We start from the raw sequence: 27,219 nt of genomic DNA, 5'->3' as shown, positions 1-27,219 counted from the left end.
TCCCAGCTTCAGATATGTATCCTCTTCATCCAGTTCTGCTCCCCAAGGAAAGGCAATCCCATTTATTAAAACAGAGCAAAAGAACATCTAATGCAAAACACAAAATCTAACAAAATGTGACTGTTAGTGTGACACGTCAAAAATATCTCTCCGTGAAATTGGCTGCTTCGGGGAATGAATCCACCTGAACACTGTGATCATTTATTTATTCCACCAATTAAAATCCACTTAAAAGAAGAAAAGAGATGAATTTCCAGTGTTGTAAGGGTTCGGGATTAATGAGATATTAATTATACAAACAAGGTTGTAACCCATTATAAAGGTTTTTGAAGTGTTTCAGAACTCTTTGCACAATTAATTGGGGAATTCAAAAGGGAGAAACAGAGAATGGCGTGCACAATACAAGCATAAATTGTTGTCGTTCTATTTGTTGTGAGCTTTTTGTTCTATAAGCCTGTCGCACTAATAATAGCGGCAGAGTTACAAGTGGAAATTTTGACTGAGGAGCATCTTAAATAATTTTTTTAAACATTATCATTACCCTTATGCCCTCGAATTGCAGTGTAGCAGTGACAATCTTAAAACATGGATTCAGAGAGTCACAGTTTCATGTTTAACAAACCTAAGGAACCACTGCCATTAACCTGCAGTGTGGAGCCAACGGTCAGGACAAAGTTTTATCAGTCCTTAGCCACACGTAATTAGCTGCTTAATAACTTGGTCAAAACTCATGTTGTCTAGATACTCTCAATTCACTTCACAGCTCAGGATGAAAGTCTTAACAGCATGGTGGTACGCTCCTTTCTTTCTTCTTGTTGTTTCCACTGCTGCACATGTGCATGGAGCAGCACAGAATAAATGCATTGCTCAGTAAATTATGGTACTCAAACTAACACTACTAGTAGCTACTGTTAGTGCAGTAAGGGGTTCACAACTAGTTTTAACTCATCTACTGTATATGCTTCTTTTGTGTTCTTTGCTAAGTTTAGCTCTGACTGAGCTAAAGTAAACAGAGCTGTCACAAGAGCTTCAGGGATTATATTTTTTTTAAGTTCTGTTATTCTTTTCTTCCCCTGACACAACAGAGCTGGATTTTCATTCTTTGCACTTTTCATGGTAGTCAAACAACATGACACCAGAGAGATACTGCACATGTACAGGTGCAAATTGATTGTCATAGTCCACAAATGTGCGTGACTGGTCTCTTTGATAAAGAGTGACTGTTGTGATCGAGACAATTACAAAGTACCATCCTGAAATAAATCTCATTTGTCAAGCATATGATGGAGCGAGACATTTGAAACGCCAGTATGCATTGTTTATTCACTGTCATGTGCACAAGTTTAACGTAGCCCTGCCTCAGGGAACAAACAGTTTTAAGAAATTAAAATCTCTTTTTGCCTGTCGTTACAGCTTTCACAACTTTTTCAGCTATTCAGATAAAAAGACAGTGCTATTCACTGAGGCGGACAATAATACCCGAGAAGATGGTGGAACATAAGAAACCTGGCTGTGCAAGCCGTACATGAGGTTTGAGATAATAAAGAATATTGCTTTTAACACCATGTGTTATCATTAGGCCTGGATGGGATCTTGCCCTGAAATAAAAGTGGAATGACTTTGATTTCATTTTCATGCCTGAGGTTTTTTAAACCAGGTCATTCGTGTGTATGCCCACTTTTACAAGCTGCCGGATGAGCTGCTGGAGACGTTCATAAGAAATGAACTGACCGCTGCTTTAACTGAAGTGTGCAAGCTGCTGAGGCTGATGCTCACCATTCCTATTACAAGCACATCTGCAGAGAGGTCTTCTCCCTGCCTGAAAAGGATTAAAGTCTACCTAGAAACACCTGTGGACAGGAGAGACTTGGCAACTTGGCAACAAGTTCAATGAAACCTTTTGATTTCATTGACAGAGTTGCTGAGAAAAGTGAAAGATAGGAGAATGCCCTTCATCAAAAAGTAGAGGTGAGGAACTACACATACTTACATGGCCTGTCAGATCTCTGTTCCAATATTGTGAGTTTGCTTGCTAGCAATCCACTTTGGTTGTGAATGGTGAGCTTTTTAAAATGCAACTGCATTTGTAAACTGAACACCTTTTAAGATTTTCTGTTGCCCCCATGAGGCTAAGCTAGCAGCCTTTTGCAGCCATTGCTGACAGATTGGGAATGTAACACAGGGTGTAAAAAAATAACTAAGAAATAACATATATTGTGTGAACTTGGACAAAAGCATTCTTCTAACTGCTAAAAATGCAGCTTTCACTGACATTTTAGCAGTACTGGCTAGAAAGCTAATTACGCTAACATTGGCCCCGTGGGATGGCTGACTTCTGTGATGTTTCAAGCTGACTGGTTTTAAAACATGAATCATTTAAAGGAGCTGTAACTGAAAGTGAACTTGATGGATACAAAAATGATACTATGGACAACTTGTGATTTTATTATTAGCCTAAATAATAAGGCTAAAGCTGTATTTCCTTGGCAAAACTTTACAATCCTGCAAGTTAATAATGCACAGATAAAATAAACCCCTGTTCAATTTAAAGGTCTAGTATCACTTAAAAGCGACTGCTAATTCATTCTAAAAGCAACAGTTCATCATCTAACACACTTGTTTCCAATCTCAAATGGCTTTTAAGGTTAGATATGTTGACAAGAACATTGCTATCTCGGTTATTTTTACCTGGGGTTGCCTGAGTGTAAATTCAAAGGAAATGAAGAGCAAAACAGAGGACCTAATGTTACTCTAAACCCTGATAACAATGGCAGCTTCATATAGTACAATACAGTGATATCCTTGTTGTGAAACACAACCACACAGATTAATGGTTCTTGTGCTTGGCCTGCGGAAGTGATGCTCAGTTATTGCTATCTGTAGTAGTCAGGTATGTTGAGGATAACAGCTTATGTTAGAAGAGGAAAACCTAAATATATTCCTTAAGCATTTGTATTGCAGAAAGACAAAAAATCAGAAAAAATTTTTCAGTTGGTTTCCTTGTCTTGACATTCGCCTGATCATTAAAGTCAAGTTGTAAAACTCAACCCAGCAGTAAAGGTTTAGCAATCAATTTATTTCCCCCTTTCTTTCCCATAGCCTGAGTAAACCTGACGACTTGGCTGTGACCCAGCACACAGAGGTTCAGAGAGTTGCTCAAGGACATTTTAACAGGTCACAGGGCTGCTAATGAACACAACCTGTTAACTGACACATCGCCAATGCGATGATCAAACCTGTGACCTTTCAGTAATGGGAAGGTCTTACTAATCACTCGACCGTTCTTCCACTTAAGTTGTTTTCTCAGTTTGCTTTAAGGGTAAAATGTGGTTTTGTATTTATTTAAATATTATGAGCGGCAATCTCACTATAAGGACAGGAATAATTTAAGGAAAAGATGTTACTGCACGGAAACTTGAAAAGCAAGCAAGTTATCTTAATGATTGATTCTGGAACAATGTGAGGCTATATAAAACAAAGACTGCAGAAGACAGAGTCGTTATTCACTGGCAAATACATTGAGATTGTGTTTGTGCACCAGTGTGACTGTGGGTGTCACACGATCTGTTAAATCTGACAAGGTTTTGAAAAATGCTGTTACTCCAAAGGTACATTTAATATTTGTAATTTACATTTTCATACCAAACAAATGTCATGAAAATAAGTTGTCTTTTTTTTTTTTAAATCTCTGAAGTAACAGACATTGTTTTTCAAGTTGCTTTCAAGTTATTAGATAAATTTGCCTCAGTCTGAGGATTTGACTTCCATTTATCTTTCGCAATTCTGTTTCTCCCTGATATTAACCTATGTCGCCATGTTTCAACTTTGCCTGCTCGCATGCCCCCCCTCCTTTACATCATCCCCTTTCTGCCCACCTCCACGTCACTGTCAATCTGTTGCTTTTCTCATCCCTGCTTACCCACTTACCCTTTCAACCCCATCTCACCATCCCTCTGTCAGCCTTCCTAATACCGTCTTTTTGAAACCTATTTCCTGATTCGCCTTCTCACCTTCCTATCCCCCTCACTGGCCCTCTTCTCCGTGCCTTCTTGTTTTTAACTTTGGGTCTGACTGCGTTGGGGAGCTGTTAGAGTTTGTATTGTTGATTGTCATTTATGCTTAGAAATATTTAACCATAGATGCTTAGAGGTGTATAATCAATTGTGTAGTGATAAGTTGTGTGATCTTTAACAGGCTACAGAGGCTTGGTGTGCATTCCACACTAGAATGCACACCTACATCCTGGGAGCACGGGAAGAGGTCGCATCTTGTTTTAATTGTTTTATGGTAGGATTAACGTAGCTACGTCTGTTCTAGTCTAAGTGCTTTTCTGTTTAGATGAACTGCTGGACTTCCTCACCGGGGGGGGGTCTAGTCTACCCTCTTCCTGACCAAGGATGTTTGACCCTTTGATCAGCAACACACACACACACACACACACACACACACACACACACACACACACACACACACACACACACACACAGGCAAGGTACTCTTTGTTTGTATGTAGACGTCGGTATGTTAATGAACCTATGCATATTCATGTAACCTCAATAAAAGGACAGTGTATGGGAGGACGGACGAGAGCTACTGGGGTCAAGCGAAGGAACGGCGTTTGTCTGGTTCTCTCCCGTGCACGAGTACCATGAAGAAGTTTGCCTACTTGCGTCTTGCTTGCAGTGTAATTATATTGTCTTAACGTTCCAGCGAATAGGTTTATGCTACAAACCTAACATTAATTGGTCCTTCGATGCCGGCTCCCTGGGATCGCATTCACCGAGGGGGGGGAGGCACGCTGAAAGACTGACGTCAGCCAGGAAGTTCCTGTGGATTCGCTGTCTGTCTTTCTCCTCGATGAATGGCGATCGGCGGGATTCAGGCTGATATTACACGCTAAGCAACGCCAAGTAAGTTTAAAGAGGCCGACTCTATAACCGTGTCGTTGTGCAGTCTCCGCCATTTTGTGAGGCGTTGAGAAGTTCGCTGCTTTGTGGAGCGATAACTGGGTTAGTGTCCCGAAAAAGAAGTTTTGGTTAAATCGCCCAAGGGTCCCAAGCGTCCGGTGAGTGTCCGGTTTTGAAATCGCCCTGGGTGTGTGTCCCGAGCGTCCCTTCATTGGGTTTTGTCGCGCGAGTGGGTGAGCGTCCCACAACTGGGTCAGGGTCCCGAGCGGTCCGGTGTGAGTCCGGAGTAGGCCTATTTTGTGTTGTTGTCATTGTTGTCGTCGTCGTCGTTTTTGTTGTTGTTGTTGTGTGAGTGTGTGCGGAGCAGAACACGTGGTCTGTGACACCGACTGTTGTTGTTATCATGGGTTTCTAAGCAACCAAGAGTGAGTTAGAGGGAGAAAGACGTTTGTGCTGGACTTTGCTCCTGGCAGCACAAAGTATTTATGTATAAAAGAGAGAGAGCGAAGGCTCCACAGCTGCGTGGGTGCACGCGAATGCGGTCGCGCGGGTTTCACGCGGACCTGAGCCGTGCGGTTAATCGCAGGCTTATAAATAGAAGAGATTCAAATGTTAGAAGTTTTCAGAAAACACACCAGCCTTGAAGAGTGTGTGGAAAAGGCCAGCCCACATCAGCAGCTGTGCTCTGGTGGGTGACTTTCCCCCCACCCCTTCCTGACACAAAATGTTAACAGCCTGTGTGCCAAACCATTGAGGTGGATAGTTGTTAAAAGTAACCTACATTAAACTTGTGGTTGCTTAAATTCAGTACGATGACATGTGAGGTGAAGTGATATAGATAAATATTTAAACTAATGAAGTGCATAGAGGCACTTGACCTGTGTGGAAGACTGTCGTCTTATTATGAGCCATTGTTGAGATATAGAGCACATCTGTGAAAACAACTAATATGCTGAACCCTATATGAAACATCTAAAAGTACGTGATGGAGAAGCTGAATTGAATATGAAAGTGTAAGACTTTGCCGCTGTGGGCAGAGCAACTACTGTGTGATGTTGCGTTGCAGTTTTTTTTTTCTCTTCTGAGCTGATGTGCAGGCTACACATTATCAGATCGAGAGCTGTCTGAGAACTACTCTAAGAGAGGGAAACAGCGCTATGTTAACTGTGATAACTGAAGTGTGCAGCGTTTCCATGAGCAGTTTTCCTGCATCTTGACTTGTGTGTAGAGTGTTCATAACATCAGCATCATGTTTTTGTTTATTTGTTTGTTGGGTTGAAAAATAGTTAAATAAACTGGTGATCATATTTACGGATCACCATGGCACATATCATCAGCCATGTGATTTATTTTTGCAGATGACAAAGTGAGTGTGAATGTGTCTGACGTCACAGTGTTTTTGTGCACTGTGCAAAAGTGATTGCCTCTGATTGTGAGTGAGAGCGGTGATTTTGCAGACCACCAGCTATTGTGAAGAAAAAAAAAAAGAGTGAAAGAGAAATAATCATAGGAAAAAGGTTTTGTGTTGATCAGCCGAAAAACAACTACAATGTCATTTTCTGCTTTTAAGAAAGGATTGTTCACACAAACACAGACAGAGAGAGAGAGAGAGAGAGATGTGTGTTGATTAAGCAGTGATGATAATAATGAACATGTTTTAGTTTGTCACTTTCAGGTGAAAAGCAGACCTGAATCAATTTTCCACATGCAACAGTCGGAAGAAAGTTATAGTTTAACATCATTGGAAACATGCAGGCCAAGTTTCTGGCTGACTTATTTACAGTGCCATGTGTTTCTCAACCTCACAAGCGAGCTCACTCCTCCCTGAAGATAAGGAATGCAGCTCCAAAGCAATAACATGATAAAGAGACAGCAGCAAGTCCTGAGCACAAAAAGTCCCAGCAAAGCAGCAGCAATGTGGATAAACAGCAGCAGAAGAAGAAAGCAAACCCATCTTCCTGTCTGATTGGTTGAATTTCACGGAGGGGCGAGCAAGATGGCAGCGTGAAGAGGAGTTTTTGTTTGAGTTCTCAGCACAAGACACTTATTTGATGTCTTTCTGGCCTTCGGGACTTTTTTGGAGATCAGCGCGCTAAACTTGCTGGATCTGAGGCCAGGGTCTGCGGCGGCAGCATGTTGAAATGCTCAAAAAGGACTGAGTGACTCGGGCAAGCCACATGCGGCTAGCGACATGAAAGAAATGAACCCTTCATGATGCGTTCAACGTGCCAGCGCTGTGGTGGGAAAGGCTCCATCATAAACACGCCCTGCGCCGAGGTTCAGGCCAAGAAGAAGAAGACGATGACTTCCAAGCCCAAGAAGGTCGGCCTCAGCGTGGGCGAGCTGATTGTGAAAGCCGTGGCCGCTTCCAAGGAGCGCAACGGCCTGTCTGTGGCCGCTCTCAAGAAGGCTCTGGCTGCCGGAGGCTACGATGTGGACAAGAACAAGGCCCGTGTCAAGACCGCCATCAAGAGTCTGGTGGCGAAGGGCACTCTGGTGCAGACCAAGGGCACCGGGGCCTCCGGATCCTTCAAGATGAACAGGGTTACTGAGACCAAAGCCAAGAAGCCTGCCGCGGCCAAAGCCAAGAAACCGGCAGCAGCTGCTAAGAAGTCGCCCAAGAAGGCAGCGGCAGCACTTCAGACACTAGCACAAGGTCAACCGCATCAGAGGAGGGACAGGACAATAGTGAGAGTGGCTGTGACTTCACTGTGCATGTGAAGAAAACGTTTGAGGAGAACTGAACAGTTGGAGTTTGACATTTGCCACCTGTGGAGTAAAATGGCAAGAAGAGACAGTGGGACACAGGACAAAGCTGAAGGAGAACTGCCGGCTATTGGACTGTTGAAGTGGGAGAGGACAACAGAGTGAGAAGACTAGGTGAGAACACATAGGAATTATTTAATGTGGGAAATCAAAATTTGGGTTAGCAAACCTGGGGAAAAGAAAACTGACTGCTTAAGTTGGAAAATTGAGACGGAGTCTGAAACATTGCGAAAATAGAAACATATACAAAATCACACACACACAAGCAGAACATGCATTAACCCTACTAACAATTCCAAACACAAAATGACTCATGAAGACTCATAGCACATTAGTTAAGAAATGATTAAATAATAGCAGAGAAGTGTGTAGGAAAGGCAGCTTTAAGAACATGCTCTGCTGGAGATGCAGCTCCACAGACATGCATTAGACCTGCCTAATAACACAAACACATGTAATGAAAATTAGCTTGTTATCTTTCATCAGTGTTACAATAGTGTCAATTTAGCAGACACTTGTTATCAAATGCTGAATTTATCCTAAAGAAAAAAAATTGACTCTCCAAGTTGCAGGACAACAATTTAACTTTTGTGGGAAAAAAAAAAAAAAATCCTGGTTTGATAAATCAGTGATCAGACAATAAATTTAGTGTTAAAATGGTAAATTGGGAGAAGCTTCCTGCTTGATTGAGGCAGCATAAGTAATTTACTGTATGAGGGAAATTGTCTTTTGTGATACTATTTTGAACATGCTTTTCTGTCGTCCTGTCAACTTAGTGGGTTAATAGCTGATATGCAAATTAGTTGATTGGTTTTAGATTAATGAAAGGTGACTGAATTCTAGTACGAGTGAATGAGATGTGTTGGAGTTGTTGTGTGTTGAGTGGAGACTCTAAAACACTGAGTTTCCTGCTTTGATGTGCGAGTGAATCCTGTATTTAGATACACAACACTGAATACGTCAGAACAGACTGTTTTGTGAAGTGCATGACAGCATGTCACATGTTTTATGATGAAGGGAAAAGGAAAATTGAATAAAATAGATCTGTGGCCTAAATGAGTGAAGAGCACAGACCTGGTAATTAAACTCATAGCTAATAAGACATTAGGATTATGTTGTGTGTTGTGCAGCTGATGGTTGATTTGGAGTGAATCTAGCTGATGATTTTTCTTTTGTTGTGAAGTTGAGCCTGCCGATTAGTATGATGGTATGATGAACCATGCTAATGGTATGATTTACCTGAGATGAGGAGTTTGTGTCATGACTTAACAAGGCCTTTTTATTTTGATACTTTCACAGTGCACTGAAAGTTTTGTTTGATAATCTTTGTTCTTTAAGCAGATCTGCACGTCGGGAATTAAAAGCGCTACACGTCGTCGAGAAAATTGTGCCAAGTGAGTTCTCCACATTTAAATGGACTCTGGAGAAAGCCACTTATTTGGGACAATTATTAAATGACAGTCCCAGTCCAAAAGGATTCAGCGATGTAATCCAAACTAAAGTTCTTCTTTTTCTTTTTGAAATGACGTCATTTTGCTGAGAGTGGAAACTAAATGCGACGATAGGTTCCACTATCAGCAAAGAAAGAAAGAATGAATGCATGAATGAGTGAGTGAAAGGAAAACAAACTGACTGACTGGTAAAAGCTGACAAAAGCTGACAAGACTTTACTGATGTAACACGACTGTGTGAAGTTGACCCCCGCCTGGCAGGGGTGCAGATGAGTCTGTGTGTGCTTCCCTTTACAGAAGCAGGAAGATGACAGCAACACTCGAGGTTGCGTGATGATTTAACATTTTAAATGCCATTTTCTGTGTCTGTGAATTTACTATGTGTGTGTCATTCACTAGCTTGTGTGCTCACAGAGATAGCTGTGACAAAGTATGCATATGCCTGCGCAAGCGCTAACATTTGCATTTTCGTTTTTACAGCATTACGGTTCTTCATGTGTTTGATCATGTGATTTATAGGAATACTGGCTAATGTTTCTCTACTACAAGATTTCTGGGTTTATGTGTGAAGAAAACTGTAGTTACAGGCATATGTTGATGGAGAAATTAATATAGTTTGAGACATACTGTGATGAGACCAGTGTTACTGTTTCCACAGCGAGTGTTAACTTTATGGTGTTTTATGGCACCTCTAGAATCCGTTGACCTGTGTCTGACCTCCGTCTGACCACAGTCAATGTGTATTGCTAATGTTTGTTTCTTTGAGAATGCTGTAGTAGATTCAGCTGAAGCGGACAAGTGACATGGGTAAAACAAATAAGAGATTACGGTGTTTATGGGATAGTTTATTATGGGCTCATTTGCTGGCCACTTTTGAACCCATAATAATAATATATGAGTGGAGTGACTTTGCTTAAGAGAAGTCACTGATTACATTAATGTTAACAGAGTACATGGGATAATCCATGTCTGAGGTGAATTAGGGTAATAGTTGTAGTTACTGATTTGAGAAAACCTGCACATGACACTTGTCTTGCTGATGTTGAATGCTTATTACTCTTATGATACAATTGTTTACAGGTATGAAGTTTGATTTCACTTCCAGATTTTGCTTTCCAGGCCGTGATGGTGTGTATGCAGGCTCCTGGGAGAGCCAGGTGTTAAGCAAACTTAATATGCAACACACGCTAACATCTTTTATTGCAGGGTTACGGAGCTACTCCAGAGGAGATGCCCTGATGTTGCCTGGGACATGATCTAGCTAATCTTTTTCTTTAAGACAGGGATCCAGGTTTGGTGAGTTGACGCATGGGAATGTCCATGCGTCAAGAGGTGGAGTGCAAGGATTAACATTAAACAATGTTTACTATTATTGTTGCAGTGATTTGTGTGATTAGCCGTTTTATTTACAAATATTAAACCTATGCAAGTGGTGCATCCATGTTCAGATGAGGCTTTGATGGCCTATAAGTGAAGTTCACTGAACTAAAGAATGTGGTTTGATGATTGTTGACATGCTCTCCAAATAGAAGTTTTTCTTCTTAGCAAGGAAATACAGGTGCAGCAGTAATCTCCTGAGAAATCTTCAGAGGCCCAGTGAGAAGCGTGAACCATTCCAGGCATAGCTGACAGCCAGGCAGTGGTTGAGGTCAAAGGTCAAGCTGGTTGGGGCCCATCATGAGATCAGACCTTGGAGCCACAGCAAGGACCATGAAACTGCCTGCAAAATAGAGGAGAGGATCGTCCACAAGATGGGAGAGAGGCTTCAGGAGGATCAGAGATCATCTTCAGCACAGCAGACATCACACAGAGAGCTGTGCTACTAAGCTTCCAGGAGATCAAGAGGAGACTTCCCACAGCAAGATGTTAAATAAAATGAAACATTCAATATTGACGCTGAGAAAGACAATTAAGGTGTACGACGTGCTCTGCCTTAAATCTTCAGCAGCGTTGGGATATGAAAACTCGAGGGATGAGGGCTCCATCGACAGCGCAGAAGGAGTTCGAGGATGACATCATGATTCTGTGAAAAGCACAGGAACCAGAAGCTATGGTGGTGATGACAGCAATTTCCTATGAACATCACCTAATGCTGTGCCACTATACTGTGCATACGATGACACTCTGAAGGCTGCTGGGATCATAACAGCAGTAAGACAACTGAACCCTGCACCCTTTCCACAGAGGTGTTTCTCTGCAGAGCGTGGACAATGAAGGAGTCATAAATATCCCCCTCGCAGGATGAAGGCCTGAAGTGAGGTGATGGGAGGCCATAAAACTAGAGTGCTGAGAGGTCTGCAGCTTTGGAAATAGCTGAGACCCATGTTGACAAACAACAAAACTAACTGGTATGTTTGAATGTTTATTCTACATACATTTGGACTCTGGTCCTATGGACAACGAAACAACTAGAAGAGACATTCATGACGCCCTGCAGAACTCAAACCACTCTGCAGAGAGACATGTGATTTGCACACCCGGAGGAAGCATTACCAAGCTGAGATGTTTTTGAAAATGTTACTTTTTTATTTTTACTATTAAATTAACAATTTCTTTGTTTGCTCGTAAGATGCAGTTTGCCATGAGATGAGCTCAATGAATGGGGTAACTGCTAATACATTTATTAAACTGTGTAACTTTTACAGTAATTTAGGGTGATTTGACATATGCTGAGTAAAAAAATGTTTGCATTGAAACTGTCAGACATGAGGTATGCATAACTGGGAACTTTTCAGGCATAAAGGTCAAAAACGGGGGAATGTTAGAGTTTGTATTGTTGATTGTCATTTATGCTTAGAAATATTTAACCATAGATGCTTAGAGGTGTATAATCAATTGTGTAGTGATAAGTTGTGTGATCTTTAACAGGCTACAGAGGCTTGGTGTGCATTCCACACTAGAATGCACACCTACATCCTGGGAGCACGGGAAGAGGTCGCATCTTGTTTTAATTGTTTTATGGTAGGATTAACGTAGCTACGTCTGTTCTAGTCTAAGTGCTTTTCTGTTTAGATGAACTGCTGGACTTCCTCACCGGGGGGGGGTCTAGTCTACCCTCTTCCTGACCAAGGATGTTTGACCCTTTGATCAGCAACACACACACACACACACACACACACACACACACACACACACACACACACACACACACACACACACACACAGGCAAGGTACTCTTTGTTTGTATGTAGACGTCGGTATGTTAATGAACCTATGCATATTCATGTAACCTCAATAAAAGGACAGTGTATGGGAGGACGGACGAGAGCTACTGGGGTCAAGCGAAGGAACGGCGTTTGTCTGGTTCTCTCCCGTGCACGAGTACCATGAAGAAGTTTGCCTACTTGCGTCTTGCTTGCAGTGTAATTATATTGTCTTAACGTTCCAGCGAATAGGTTTATGCTACAAACCTAACAGGAGCTAACCTCAACTTGCTCCCATTTTCACCACCTTCATCGAACCCCATCATCCTCACCATAACTCCTTCACTCTCTGTCACTCACTTACCCTTTCACCTTTCTGTCCCTGTATGCGCATTATCCTCCCTGTACCTTTCTACTTCATCACTGCCTACCTTCTTAACCTATCCACTATCAATCTTTTCTTCTCCCTAGCCATCTCCATCATTTTTCTCTCTAGCACCCTCTTTCAACTTTCCTTTGCCATTGACAATAAGCATCCCATAAAGCATCCCCTCCCCCTCTTCTTTGCAATGACTTTTCCTCGCCCTGCCCCACATGATGCCAATTAATCACAGAGAGAAGAGCTTTGTTACCTTGGTGGCGACAGTGCGTCCAAACAGTATGGCGTAGCAGAGATTAAGAGCAGAGGAGTAGGAGAATACACGTAGTCTGTTCCGGCCATGGGGTGTCATGCCAAAGGGGCTGTTCCACTCATACAAGGTGAGGAAGAGCGCTGTGAGATGCAGCGTGACAAAAATACCCACCCACATGGACCAGTGGAGGGGCCACATGAAGGCTCCAATGGGAGCTGCAGTGTCCCGGCTACGGACCTGTTGGATCAAATGCAAACACAAGAAGCAGACTTGAGACCGTTGATTGCCATGCATTGTTTGTATAAACTTCTGTTAATGACTCCTCGGCAAATTAGTTTAAAAAGAAATGCACACATTGTTTTTTATTCCGTGCTATTTATTATTCAGCCAGGAGAAGAAATCACTTTTTAAAATGATGAATATCTCATTTTCAAATGGAGCCGTATTGTCAGATCATATCATGCGTTGCAGATTGTCAGCTATAGAGGGAAATGCTAACCAATCAAAGAATAGCTACAGCATGTTTGAGGACTCTGTCTCTCAAATGCCTCTTAGACTCATTACACACTCTTAAACTGCATCCAAGTTCAGTAATTAACATACATGCTCAACTAATGATCTCCCGCTCCTTACTACAATACCAAGGTGAGGGGGCTTAGGGTGAACAATAAGTAGCTGCAGGCCAAATGATTAAATCATACCGGCAGAGGCATAAAAAGTCAAAGTAACACTGAGGACTGCAGTGCTTTAACTTAAAACAGAGCACATTTTTAGGACATGCCATGAATTCTACAGTCGTAAAAAATCAAGTTTAAACCTCCAACAATTAATGATGACTTCAAGCAGTTGTACCAGAATGCCCAGGCTGGTGGAGTAGAAGGGTGAGGTGAAATCTATGACTCTGCTCCTGGCAGAGTTAATAGAGAAAGAGGTGACGGCCATATCGGCGGTTGCGCTCAGCAAATCTCCTACCAGTCCCGTCCAGCGTCCTGTCCCACTGAGCGCCCCATACTTTCCATCTCCCACAATATATAAGTCGAATGTGAAGCCCATATCTTCTGCCAGCTTTTCCAACAAGTCAATGCAGTACCCATAGCAGCACTTTCTCAGGTCCTCTGGTAGTTCTGAGAGGAAAGAAATGATGATGGTGTGATATCCATCCGGACATTCATATGCATGATTTGGATGTGGTTGCACATATGGGAATTGCCTACAAACAACCATAGCTGAAGGAAAATGTTGATAGATTCTTACATTACACTTCAGCTTTGGCATTTTTTATGACCTGGCATGGACTACATTTATTCACATTAAGTACTTGGATAAAAAAAAAATTAACAACCCTCAAACTCATTAAAGAAAAGTAGAGCTGGCAAGATGTAATGGAGCTGCTCAATATGAATTTTTAAGTTCTTGCCATGTTTGCCATTTTAACTGCTCTGGCAAACATTTTCCTTGCAATATCGCTTAATCAACATCAGCAGCGTCCCCGTTGCTCTTGCTTGGCTTCTGGACCTCTTTTACAAATGAACCATCATGAATTTTATTTTCAATATTTTGTAAGTTATGTTATGTAAAGGTGTAAATACCCCTCTGCATTGAAACGATTAATCCTATCAATGGCAACCGAATAAATTCACAGTACACGTCAACATTTAGTACCTGCATCATCGTGAAAAAAATTTACATTTTCCTATAGCTTCCATATGCAATCGGCTGATTAAAGTTAAAGAAAGTCAGGTTGACTGTTATTACTATGCTGTGGACTGGATGTATAGCTGCAGATAATCTCATGTGTGAAAGAAAGATCGTAGTAGTACATCTTTGACAAGATACTCTTGATCTCTTATTGATTGAATTCCTATATGCTCTTCATTCATGAAAGATGTAGCTGGTGAGTGTAGCCCTTGACCCTGACCCTGTTATATTTTCAACTAAACTGACCTGGTGCAATCCCTTATTGATTCTACCTCAAATTTCCATATGTGCTCTAGAGACATGGCCAGCCAAATACAGCAACACTGAAACTGAAAGGAAAAGATCTGAGGGTTTATGTAAGCAAAGCTTGGAGAGGCCATAAATTAGAAGTCATAGATGCTCACAGTACAAGTTAAAATGTTTCTGACAAGTATTACACTTCTACAGTATAATGGTTCTATAATGACAGTATTCTATGGACAAATGGCAAAATAACACTCACCTGTGCCATCCCAGTCTACTGTTGTAGTATTTGAGTTGTGAAGCTGGTTAAAAAGGCCATGTATTATACTAGACTGGTTAGTTTTGGGGTCCAGACAAAGCTGTCCAGCTGGACACAATCCATCCTCGTCCACCTCCCGTGTGAAGACAAATGGGTGTTCCACCAGGGTCACAACCCTGAGGCGGTGCCCTTCAACCGAAAGTCCCGGCCTCCAGCGACCTCCAAAGTTGCCGTCACCCTGGCCATCCCCTCCCCTCACCCCGGCTCCAAGACCTTGTCCCTGGCTGGTCATGAACCCTCCCACCAGTCCCAGAATGCCACCCTCCAACTCCAGTCGACCTCGGGTCCACTGGCCTACAGTAACCCAAGCAGGCTGCCCCAGAGCACCTCTCTTCAGACTCCATACATGAAACAGTTGGGAGGACAGAATCCGAGAAACACCAGCATCGACCTGGATCAGGCCTGTGGCCCCGGTGAAGGAAGTGTTGGAGAGAAACCTCGAGGGACAGAGGACAAAGAACAAATAATAAGTGGAAGCCAACAAAATATAGAAAATAAACTTGACATCCACCTTAAAAAAGTACAGCCTGCAATATTATACAGATGACACTAAACATAGTCTATGAAAAAAGGCTTATGAAAAAAGGAAAATGGGGCTAATGCAAGAAAAAAGTTACAGTGTGGTTGCAGAGCTTAAGCAAGTCTGGTCTCTAATGGGTAATTGCATCTTCCAGAGAGTCATAATTAAAAGTTAATGCAGTGCAGTGAGGGTCTTCTCCTCCTATCTGCCAGTCCATACAGACAGTCATTGCTATTCGGCTCACTCGTCTCCACACATTAGGAGGAGCAATCCCCATTCGCACATAAATCTCTCCTGGCCTCTTGAACCACGCAGGGATTTTTTTGCACATGTCTTAGCAGTCGATCACGTGGACATCATCAAGCCATACGAGCTCTGTTTGATCATAAGGGATTGTCATGAGGTCATTGTAAATCATAGGGGTGGTTGTTTAAATGTTAAAGTATGCAGGGACCACTTCAGTATGGGTGTTGAACCGTGCCGGGACTGTTGATGATGTCTGGGTCAAGGCTAGAAATGGCAAGTTTTCCTTCCATATAATAGAAACGGGTGGTTGAGCCGGAGTCCTTTCTTAGAACAGAAAACAGGTTTATCCTCTTGCGCTTAGTTCCCTCCCCCATCTTTTCTTCTTTTCTCACTCTCATCACTAGGTTATATGCATGCATTAGCTTAGATTGTGGCAGCTGAGAATATTCTTCATTAAATATGGAATATCCAAAGGATAATGAAAAGGCTAAATTTATCTTGTGGGTCATTAACCTGTCCTCCAAGTTTAGCCTTTACTAAAGCCTGTCTGCCCCACACAGCGACTGATATAAAAATGTGAATATATGTAAGGTTTTATGTATTCCGCTTTAGTTCCTTGCCCTATATCCTCTCATTGTGATTTACTATAACATCAACATAATTGTAAAGAACTTGATTAAAAATGCTTCTGATTGGAAGCCATCCCCGTTCCCTTTCACATTAACTTATGTTTCCTCATCGGCAGCTCCCTTCTGTCTCTGTGGCCATAAAGCGAAAGTGCTAGCCTTGCCTTGAGCTGAAATCACTCATGGTAATAGCACGGCTGAATCATCATATCCAATAGACAGCAGATTCATCAAGCCAACCAACTCCAGACTCTTAGTCTAAGCTGGCCAAAGAAAGAAAAAAAAATAGCCACACTGTAAGCTTTACATCTTTTATCCAAGGAGAAAAGTGCAAGGTCTCAAAGGGTCCTCTCCCACTGTTTGTGACACGTTTGGATTCATGCCCAGAGATAAGAGGTGAGATAGGAGTGTGACATAATATAGGGATAAGAGCAGTGGTGTAAAAAAATGTACTGCACACTTTAAAGCTGCACCACCTTTTAGTTATGGGTCCTGCGGATTGTTTTTTTAGCATCAGGCCAGAGGCTGTATTTAAAGGATGACTCTGGATTTCACAGCAGGTTGATAAGTCACCCAGCTATGTCAGAGAGGGATGGCTTCCTTCCCTAACACCTGGCCCAGGTTTACGCACTCAGAGTAAATGTCAGTGGTGTGGTCGGTAAATGATGACTCTATAAGACTGTCCCAAGCATGCGTCTCAATCTCTTGTCAGTCCACCTCCTTCAGTTTGGAGGAAAGTTTACTCCCTTCGTCTTTTTCTGCCTGTCTGTCGGGAATGATACAAGGCCTGCTTGTTTCATTGGTTTTAATCTCTTCGGGGGAGATGGAATCAGCGTGGCAGCTTGTGTCGAGTGAGATGGCACTGACTGGCAGATTTCACTCTGATAACAACAACCCGCTATCTTTTTTCCTCCTTTTTCTCCTCCCTCACATCCTATTCCACACAAGTGTGTCCTTCCTTTCCTTTGTTTTTACTTCTATTTTTCTTTAGCTGTATCCTACTTCCTCTCTTTTATCTATCTGTTTGTCTTTGACCACATTCTCCCTTCTCTCTAATGTACTTTTGGGAATAAGCACCTAGGGATTCTGTGATTCTGGACATTCTGAAGAGCAACATCAAAAGTGGCTAGTTTCTCATATTTTTATCTTCATTGCTTTGAAAGAGTAATTTTGTAACTTTTATTTTTGTAACCTCTCATCCTCTCATACCTTCTTTACTTGCTAATATCGCAAGACATCCTCCCTCCCTCCCTGCTTTCCTCACTCTGTCCCCAGGGCATTGAGCTGTTAATTGCCTTTTCCATGTGGAAGTCTCTCACTTCCTCCAGCTTTGTTAAGGCTCTCCGGAGAACTGCCGTGTCTGGCTGTTGGAGGCGAGGGATAAGAATCAGGGAGTACACTGGAGAACAAGTGCATGAGTTTGAATAGTGCAATAGAACAACCCCTTTTATCAGTCTTTCACTGGCCATGAACAAAGGTCACTGAGACTATTTTGTGGAGAACTCTATTGTAAATAGTTTAATCTGATAGGCTAGACCATGTGCCAATTGGTTGCCCACGAAAAGATTGCATTTTTCCCTAGAGTCCTGATGAAGTTTGAGTCATTTAAAAATGTCTTATTTTCTTTTCTTCTTTAAATAAAAAAACAAAGCAAAACTTATATCTTCATAGAAATAGGCTTAAGTTGAACTGATAAAATATATACCTTGGATGCAGTCTTAGTTTAGCATGCACAATACTTCATTAATTGTCTCTAAAATATAGTGTAATAAAGAGTTGCTTGAAATGATATTCATTTGGCACATGGGGAAAAACTAAAGTGTTACGCAAAGTAAAATTTTGACTTGATACAAATTTAAGATTAACAACCATGGTGTTAAAATTCATACAGTCGTAAAAGAGGAGAAAAACAATACAACATAATTCAGCCAATAAACCAATAACATATAAAACACAACTTATAGAAAATCAAAGATTTACTAAATAGCCGTTACTAGTCATGATGTGATTGTTTGGTGTGATATTAAGATGAAAATAATGTTGTAGTCCCCTGGGAGGCCTGTCTGTCCCTTACAGCATTCTGCTGTGTGTTTTTATATGCTGGTATCCTTTTACTACATTGGCAGTGTGTTTGGGATTATAGCCATCCCGAAAGATGAAGCGGTTACAAATCAGATTCTTTCCAGATGGTATTACATAGATGACTGCACTTTTTTGCATTCATCAATTTCATTTCATCAACGCCACCCACCCAAAAAAAACCTGTACCACTGGCTAAAACACTGGCCCAAATCATGACAGAGTGTTATACAGATGGCCGTAGACACTCTTCTTACGTATATGTTGATGATTATTTGAACCAAAGTTTCACATTTATATTCATCACTCCTTAAAGAACTGTTTCAGTCCAGTTCTTGTATAATTTGTCATACCTCAGCCTTTTTTCTTCCCGTTTTCATTCCTTACAAATTGCTGCTTGAAAGCCAGTCAGACAATTTCTAATGAGGTTTCTGATAAACAGTAGATGGATCATGTGAAGGGCTAGATGCATCTCTCTGGTCCCGTGCCAGGTCTTTGCTGTATGTCTTCCTATTTTAAGGATATTTTTAGTCCTGCCACTTCTTCTTTTATCCTCCATTTGTCCATTTTATTCTAATTTTTTTAAGGGCCCACTATGCAGGGATATGCCAAGTTTCCAGCTAATAGCTCTTTGGAAATCACCTTGATGGTGAAAATGTAATTTTACACCTGTCAATCCGTACTATTTTTGCCAGTTTTTTGTAACTTCAACTGAATGAATAATTGATAGGCCAGCGATAAGTGATTCAAGAGTGAAAATGAGTGAAAAACCTTGAAGACATTCAGCAGCCATTCAGAACTTTTGCACTTAACAAAAACTGATGAGTTAAAGTCTGGCTCCTTGGAAACAAAATATCAAGAAATGAGAGGCGGCTAAGGAATTTTGCATAATACTTTACAACATATTAAAAGTATAGATATGATAATATCATAAACGGTCCATCAAAAGCCGGTTAGGGTTATAAACTCTCTTTCCAGTTTACCTCTTCAGTCTCTTCTATTTCAGTAACAGCCTTGCACTAAGTAGGACTACACTACAGCCTCAGCTTATCAGCGCATTTCATGCCTGACTAAAGTAAAGTGACTACCACTGTTGCATGTTTTCTGTCTCTGCAGCTTCTCTGTCACACATCGCCTGAGTCATTTAAAGCTAGTCTGTTAAACTGCACTAACATCTGCATGGTTGCTGGCTTGATCGAGTCGCTACAGTTTGGTGCTCTTAAATTCAAACTTTGTATACATACTGGCCCCTGCTTTCATCAGCGGCATTTGTTTGTAGTGATTTAGGCAAGTAATTTATCAAAATGTTTGCCCTATTATCATTATTGTGAGTTGTTTTGGCCACAATAACCATGAAGTGAAAAATCTATCGTGGCGGCGCTACTCTGAACCTAATTAACTTGTTTCAAACTCTAATAATGGATGTTCAATAACACAACTTCCACAAAAGCCTGTGGCCCTCCATGCCCCATGGTTCTGAGATCCCAGTGCTCAACTAAACTGCTTTGCGGACAGAGTGCTGTGAGAATCCAGCTTGTGATTATGTGGCTGTTGTCTGTGATCACTCTCAGCTGGCAGGCACCACGTGGGCTCAATATTTGCTGTGGACCCAGCTCCTACCACAAATCCTTCCCTCACCAGTATCACATGACTTGGATGCATGCTGTTTTATCCATTGTACCCTTTGAAGTATATCCATGTCAACTGTTAGAGAAAAATATTTAACTTTGCAGTGAGTTTATTGCAGCAGGCTTCAGTGCATCATGCACTATCAGCCACATATTGCTCAAGAGGATTTCTAGAGTATGCGAGTGTGATAGGTTTTTGCACTCCATGTCCGAATGCGAGGATTTACGTTTTTCTGCTTCAAATGAAAATGTTTAAGGTTTAATGTGTATTTCAATCAGTTTTTTCCCCCCATGTGTCAGTGGTTATCATCGTAGACCACACCTTGTCAGACCCGTGAAAGCTGTCAGAAGCCTTTTTTTGAAAGCTGCAGGAGTTGGAGCAACAGCAAACAGAAACACACAAAACCCCTCTGGTGTCAGTCTGCCAATCTGTATGCCATAAAGACCTCCTCCCCACCTCCAGTATGACAGTGCTATTCAGAAATTACCACCCCCATGGTGCAAAGGACAGACAAGGGCAGCAACCAGAGCATACAGTACCACAAGTGGAGCCAGTAACTCCTCACAAAAATGTCAAAATGTCACTCAGAAAGCTAACGGCCTAGCATGTATTTAGTGATGTGACCAGCGAATTTTAAATGCAGTTTTTCACTGTCTTCTATGAATCATTCGGTTATTTAAATAGTAAAACTATGTGCAAAAATTCAGAAACCCAGGAGTCATTTAAGGTGAACCTGTAGCTGCAAGGAAGTATAGAGTGTAGAGAGTATAAAGCTAGTCTTATGCCATTTGAAACAATACATTTTATTTTTAGAGGAGGTATTACTATCATCTCTAAACTAAACCATAAAACTCTGGAGTTGATCTCAGTGCATCAACATTGACAGAGAGTGGGGTTTAATGATGATCAAGTAACACTAGGCACTAATTCTAGACTTTGCTAAACAACCAAATTGAGATTAAAGTAAAAGTGAAAGCTTATAGCCAGCATCAGCATCATCAAATCAACCCATACCCCCGACTGTTATCTGTAAGGGTGCCTATAGCAACAAACTACACTGCATAGGACTAATAAGAATTAACAGTTCCTGCACTGTCAGTCTGTATACCAAAAAAATATATACTTGCTGTCTCTGTCGTGTGTACTCACTAGTCAGATCAAAGCTGCCAAATAGAGTAATTTGTTACAAAAAACCCTATATAGCTAAATATTATTAGAGGTGAACAAAGACATTATTTTAGCCATTTTTATGTGAAGTAACCCTTTAATTAGTTGGTGTATCCTGTACATTCTTACCTGGCTAGATATTGTCCAGAAGAGGGCTGTTCATGTCGGTTTGGTTTGTCATAGCAATTTACCATGTTCTGAGTGAGTGCCAAATCTGGCCTCACCATGGTTGCTGCAGTGACCGCCCGGCCAATCAGCTGCAAAGCATCCCGTATATAGAAGCTTATTGGCTTGCGGCCGACCTCCCCATAGGCTAACAGTCCAAGAGGACCTCCTAAAGTGTGCAGCGAATCTGGAGACAAGGGATATCCCATGATCCACTGCAGTGCTGGTAGTGATGGTGCGAGACGCTGAGCAGCCCGAAGGACGGAGGATAGACACTCGGGGTCGGATCCCAGGAGGAGAACAGACGAAACAGGTGAGGGGGAGCGCAGGAAACGGGTGGAGATGATCTTCAAAGCCTCTTCTTCCATCTGCTCCTCCCTTCTCTCCTCACTGCTCCCCCCTCTTCTATCTCTGCTCCCTGTGATGCGAGTCAGGTTGATTATGTCCCACAAATGCCAGGTTGAACCACTGTACTTCTGAAGGTGGGTCAGTAAGCCATCACCGCCTTCGTCCCAGCCTGGGCAGATTACAGCTGCTCCTCCCCAGCTGTCCCCCCGACTTCCTCTATCCCTATCCCCACCATCTCCCCCCTGCAAAACTGCAAGGAGCAAACTTCCCAGGGTTGATGGAGGCACACGGGCTGACATCTGCAGGTGAAATCGGTTCTGTGACAGAGGATAGGAGTAAATAAGAAGAGTTGAAAGAACCAAAAGAAAAAAGTAGATCAGTGAAAGAGTTAGGAGAAAAAATACAAAAATATAAAAACAGAACAAATAACAAAAAGAGAAAGAAGATAAGAGAGGAAATAAAAAGCAAGATCAGACCAGAGATTAATAGATATCACCAAAACTAAACACCTCTGGGCTGAATAACATAAAATCACATTAAACGTAGCTTTTGTATGCACCAGAGCTCTGCAAAACAATTCCTGATGCGGCAGTAATTTACAGCAACACAGATCAGAAACAATCAGTCACATTTGTTCATTATCTCTCACTCTGAATGAGAAGAGTCGCACTGATACAAACAAGGAGTCAATGATTCGCATCTAATCTGCAACATCACAGTTGGCTTGGCAAGACAACAGTAGCATCCACAGTTCATCCAGAAGCCCACATTTCCAAACCCCACTGAAAACACTAGCTTGTTTCATACTGTTCCAAAATGGATAACACTGTTGTCCTTGAATGCAGCTCACAGATGGACCTTCCCCTTCCTTCCTTTGGGGTTTCTATCCATTTTTCATCCTATCAGTGCTCCAGGCAAGGTTGAGGGGGGAGACTGCTTTTATATAAAGAGCTCAAAGTTTAGCTTAACATGACCTGAAGTTTGCTTTGAATGGCTCCACCCAAATGAATAGAAGAACATCCTCTGGCACAAATGCATACACATTTTCAGGATCTTTGTAACATATATCCAGAAAGACGTCTGTGCACTATAAAATAAAACACACACAGAAGTTACCTAATTGAATCTGTATACTATTAATCTACGAGCTTATGTCCAGAAACACTTGTGGAAAGCACACACATGCCTGTATATCTGAAGATAAGCTATCTGAACACAGATGTAACCCACACTGAGACACATTTATTCAAGTGGAAATATCCCACCCAGGAGTACAGAGTAAACAGCGCAACCCTCTGCTGAAAGTCCTTGAGTCTCTTAAGAGAGTCAGAGAAAAAATATTTGAAGTCTGGAGAGACATGGATGAATTAATGCCGTATGTTTGTCTTCCCGGAAAGGCCCAGGTGTGTGCAAGGGGACAACTGAAGATAGGTCTTCTCGTTTGAACTCCGCAGGGGAGCTAGAAATGTGGGGGTATCTGGTAAGTGGGGGTTGTTGGCGAGATGGTAATGGATGACAGAGACTAATAGAGATGGGAAGGTAGTGCCTACAGGTGCAAGTTTTATTCAGTGTATTTCTGATAGGAATAAAACTAATATTATGCATATACAGAAAATGTGACGATAGAAGATCAACAGAGCGCCTCAAGGCAGCTGGAGGAATTAGTATGTAAATCTATATCTGCTCTCATCCTAAATTCCTCTGAGTACGATCTATCTAAGCTAGCGCTTAAATATTAATATTCGACTAAATGTATGGTTATGTTATGATTCCTGTCCTGAAAAAATTGTCAGAGGCTACAAAAATCAGAACAGACTGAGTCTGCATAATGGAGAAAAAGCTGTAAATTATGTTCCTTGTCTACATAGCTTGTTAGAAAACGAGAGACGAATTGTTGCTGCATTTATCACTGTCAGATTAATTGTGATAATGTTCATCTGCGGGATATCTCACTGCTGCGTCAGCTGTTTTGTACCAGCATTATTTTTTTTCCTAGCACAATCATAGATAGCTTGTTTGACTTTTAAAGAGATTCTTTTACAATTTCAATTACATTTAAGGCATTTAGCCTGCGCTCACGATCAATTTACAGGGAGCACGACAGCAGAACTACTTCAAGGGTGAGGACGTGAGAATAATAGCAAAAGCTCAGCAAGGCGTTAAAGAAGTTGTGTTTGTAGTTGCTGGTGTTAGAAGAGAAAGCAAATTAGAGAACTCGGAAGAGGCAGACATGGGGGCCGTGATGTGATTCTGGAGAGATAAGGCGATATGAGCCATTTCGAGAGGACGTGAGTTCCAGCCCATAAGATAAGGAAGCACTCTGCTGTTTTGGCTTGAGAGGGAAGACTTCTGAAAATGTTTTGTAGGAAGTCGAATGTGTGATCCACACAAGTGGACCCAGTGAGAAAGTTCTTAAAAAAAAGAAAAGAAAAAGCACATCAGTAAGGCTTATTCTGGTTATTAATATAATCCTTTCTTGTCTGCATTTGAATGTTTCATCACAATTGTGGTATTAGAGTAAAAGAGACATGTTTTTGATGTGCGTATTGGTGCAAAGGTGATGTAATGTAACATGAAACAACATCAGAAAAGAAGGATCACCAACAAACAGACACCTTCAGCTTTGTATGCTGAAAATACTCTAGCCTGATATAACCCCATTTTATCTCACCAACTCCTTTTCTACTTTTGCAATAAGATCAAGAAATTCTTCTGTAATGCAGTTTTGCTATAGCCAATCCCGAGGAGAGATCTCTCCCTGAGCCTGTGTTCAAGGGTCAGGGGTAGCGATGACTCGCTGGAGAACACACACAGACACACTGCTCTTAGTGATAATTGTGGAGAGAACTAAAATTTTAAAAGTGTGGTTACACTTCACTGGAGTAGATAACAATGCTCATTTCCACGGGCCTTTGCAAATTGGCAAAAAATGAGATAAAAATAAACATGGGCAGCATTAAACACATCTAAACAGAGCGTGGTAGCTACTAAACTTTGGCTTTTAGGTAAGGAAAAAATCCAGTGTTGTAAACGAAACAGTTGCACTGGATTTCCAATGCAGGAATGAGAGCATCATTGTGAAGCAGAATGTAGCACATTTTTCTAACCTCAATTATCTTGTTTTCAGAAATTTTGGAAGCCAAAACCTTAATTAAAAATAAAATGTAATAAGCCTTAAGGACTCAAGCAAACAAAATTCTTCGAAAACAACTCTTAGTAAGGTAAGTTGGCAAGGCACTGCACTGGCCAAGCAAATACATCAAACACACCTTGCTGCGTAATTCAAACTTTTGAATCTCATATCTTCCTGCTTATGTCACAGTGTTGCAGTGTAAGATAAAATGATTCAATGACCTAGCTGCTGATGCCAACTCATAGTAAGCTTCTAACAGCTTACTGCCAGTCAGCCTTTTATTCGTCATTATGCTTTTCTATTAAACACACATGCACACTGTGTTCTTTTTTGGATTATAAAAAGGAGGCATTTGCCACTCATTCTCAAAAAAAAAAAAAAGCTGAAAAGCTCTTCAAAACCCTATATATAGCATTTTTAAGTATTGCAATGTATCCAGAACAATGAAAGCTCTGCCAGTCAGCCATCGCTCCAGCTTAATCCAGCGTGTCTTCAAAATAAGCTGGAAACATCAGTGTTTATCCCAGTGACACACCAGATTTAATGTATGCATATGTATATGGTTGCATTCTGGCTTGTGAATACTTACAACAGTCTTCACTTCGAGCTGTCTGCATGAATCTGTGTTGTTTTTGACATCCCGGTGTTCTTGCCTCGGGTTGAGTCTGATTTTATTATTTTACGTACCAGACTTTGAATTTAGCGGACCTGAGGACACCTGAGTCATTATTTAGAGGAATACATGTGGCATATTTGCTACGATGTCAAGATTAAAAGTGGCTGTGCTGTCTGGAACTAGGAAGTTTAACGTGTGTTGGCAGGCTTCTTCTGAAACACAGATTCACTTCTGTGCTATTTTGTGGAATTTGCTTTGGAGTGCAGGGACCAGCTACAGACAAACAGTCCAGATCTTGCTAGCTGTAGTTCTGAGCCCCTCTGTGCGCCTCAGGTCCAGACCCAGGTTTATCTTTTTGTAAAGTACACAGGACTTTTTCAGGCTGAGTTAGAACTGTAATGGATTCGCTAAGCAGTGCTAGATTTTCACCTGTAAGGACCTCCAGTGTGTGTATGTGTGTGTGCTTTTGTGCGTATGCTCTTATCTTTTTCTATTCTCAGGTAAAAGCTCTATCCACAAGCATGAGGTTAGAAAGACTCAGAACTAAGGATGCAAGATAAGCAAAGCTAAAAGAGTGTCAGCATTATTCCAATGAAATATAAAATCCATAGCCCCTTTCACACATCTGCAAATTAGGATCCTTGAACTAAACCTTTGCTTCTACTTAACAGTTCCAGTGTGCTGTTAGCCAATGATTTTCAGGTCTTCAAACAAACTGCAAACCTAACACTCCCAGGCAGCAGAGAGGCGCACACGCAGTAGGCAAAAACAAGCAGACACAGATACAGTGCAAACACACCAAGGTGTGAGCATAAACCCAAAAGGATCTTTGGGCAATGTGGAGTAAGCAAACCGACAGGAGTGCGTTGAATCAGAACAGGAGGTAGCAGCTCTCAGTTAGTTAGCTCATTCCTTATTTAGGTCTCCATAAGAAAAGCTGGGAGACTCAAAGGCGTGCACTCAGTTGTAGACTTTCGAGAGCCAAAAATGGGGGAGGAAAAAAGATTTCCCTGAACAAAAAAAGAAATAAAAAAATAAGCACAGAAAAAACAGCAGCACCTGCAGTTTCAAAGCTTATTAAAAGTAAGTTGGAAGGAAAAGCAAAGGGGTGGGACATGGGAGCAAGTGCATTTTCTGTGTTTGTATTTGAGAATTTGGTTTGTTGAAGGAGGCAAAAAGGCCCAAGCTGAAGCACTTAAAAACCAGATGTCTCTGCTTGGCCTTCCGTCACTGCTTCAGGCAACGGATCACTTTACCTTGCTGCAGCTTGATTTATTGCAAAAGCACACTCTAGCTCTAGTTGGGTTTAACATTGCGGTCATTACTCATTTGCATTGAGCTAAGCAGTGGTGGATAGAGTGAGGCCCTGCTTGGAGTTGTCCTCGCTGCTACATCCAGCTGCATGGACCTCTGCCTGAGCCTCTGAATGGCTGCTTAGCTTTTTCCTCTGTCCAGGAACAAAGCTCATGGTCAGGGCAGCACTCCAGACAACAACACTTCACTGAACACATTAATATTTTACCCCGACTGT

The 27,219-nt window shown here is 41.6% G+C and overlaps 1 protein-coding gene and 1 pseudogene across 2 annotated transcripts in view; one reads left to right on the top strand and one right to left on the bottom strand.

The window, feature by feature from the left end:
* LOC113011845 (glutamate receptor ionotropic, NMDA 3B-like) overlaps positions 1-24,630 on the bottom strand; it is a 50,406-nt gene extending 25,776 nt beyond the window's left edge. Inside the window, exons 1-4 of the mRNA XM_026151632.2 lie at positions 21,556-24,630; positions 15,100-15,596; positions 13,752-14,023; positions 12,900-13,136 (exon numbers count right to left, since the gene is read on the bottom strand). Of these exons, the coding sequence (XP_026007417.2) occupies positions 12,900-13,136; positions 13,752-14,023; positions 15,100-15,596; positions 21,556-22,238 (1,689 nt within the window). The 5' untranslated portion in view covers positions 22,239-24,630. The remainder of the gene's footprint in view (positions 1-12,899; positions 13,137-13,751; positions 14,024-15,099; positions 15,597-21,555) is intronic.
* On the top strand, positions 4,084-12,455 carry LOC145422467 (histone H1 pseudogene; annotated as a pseudogene). The gene has a single exon (XR_013903756.1). The product of XR_013903756.1 is annotated as a histone H1 pseudogene (transcript).
* Positions 24,631-27,219: the final 2,589 nt, after the last annotated feature.

This window comes from Astatotilapia calliptera, chromosome 19 (genome assembly GCF_964374335.1).
Source record: "Astatotilapia calliptera chromosome 19, fAstCal68.1, whole genome shotgun sequence".
Taxonomy (NCBI): Eukaryota; Metazoa; Chordata; class Actinopteri; order Cichliformes; family Cichlidae; genus Astatotilapia; species Astatotilapia calliptera.
Note: the sequence above shows the minus strand (reverse complement) of the source record. Positions and strands in the feature narration are given on the sequence as shown.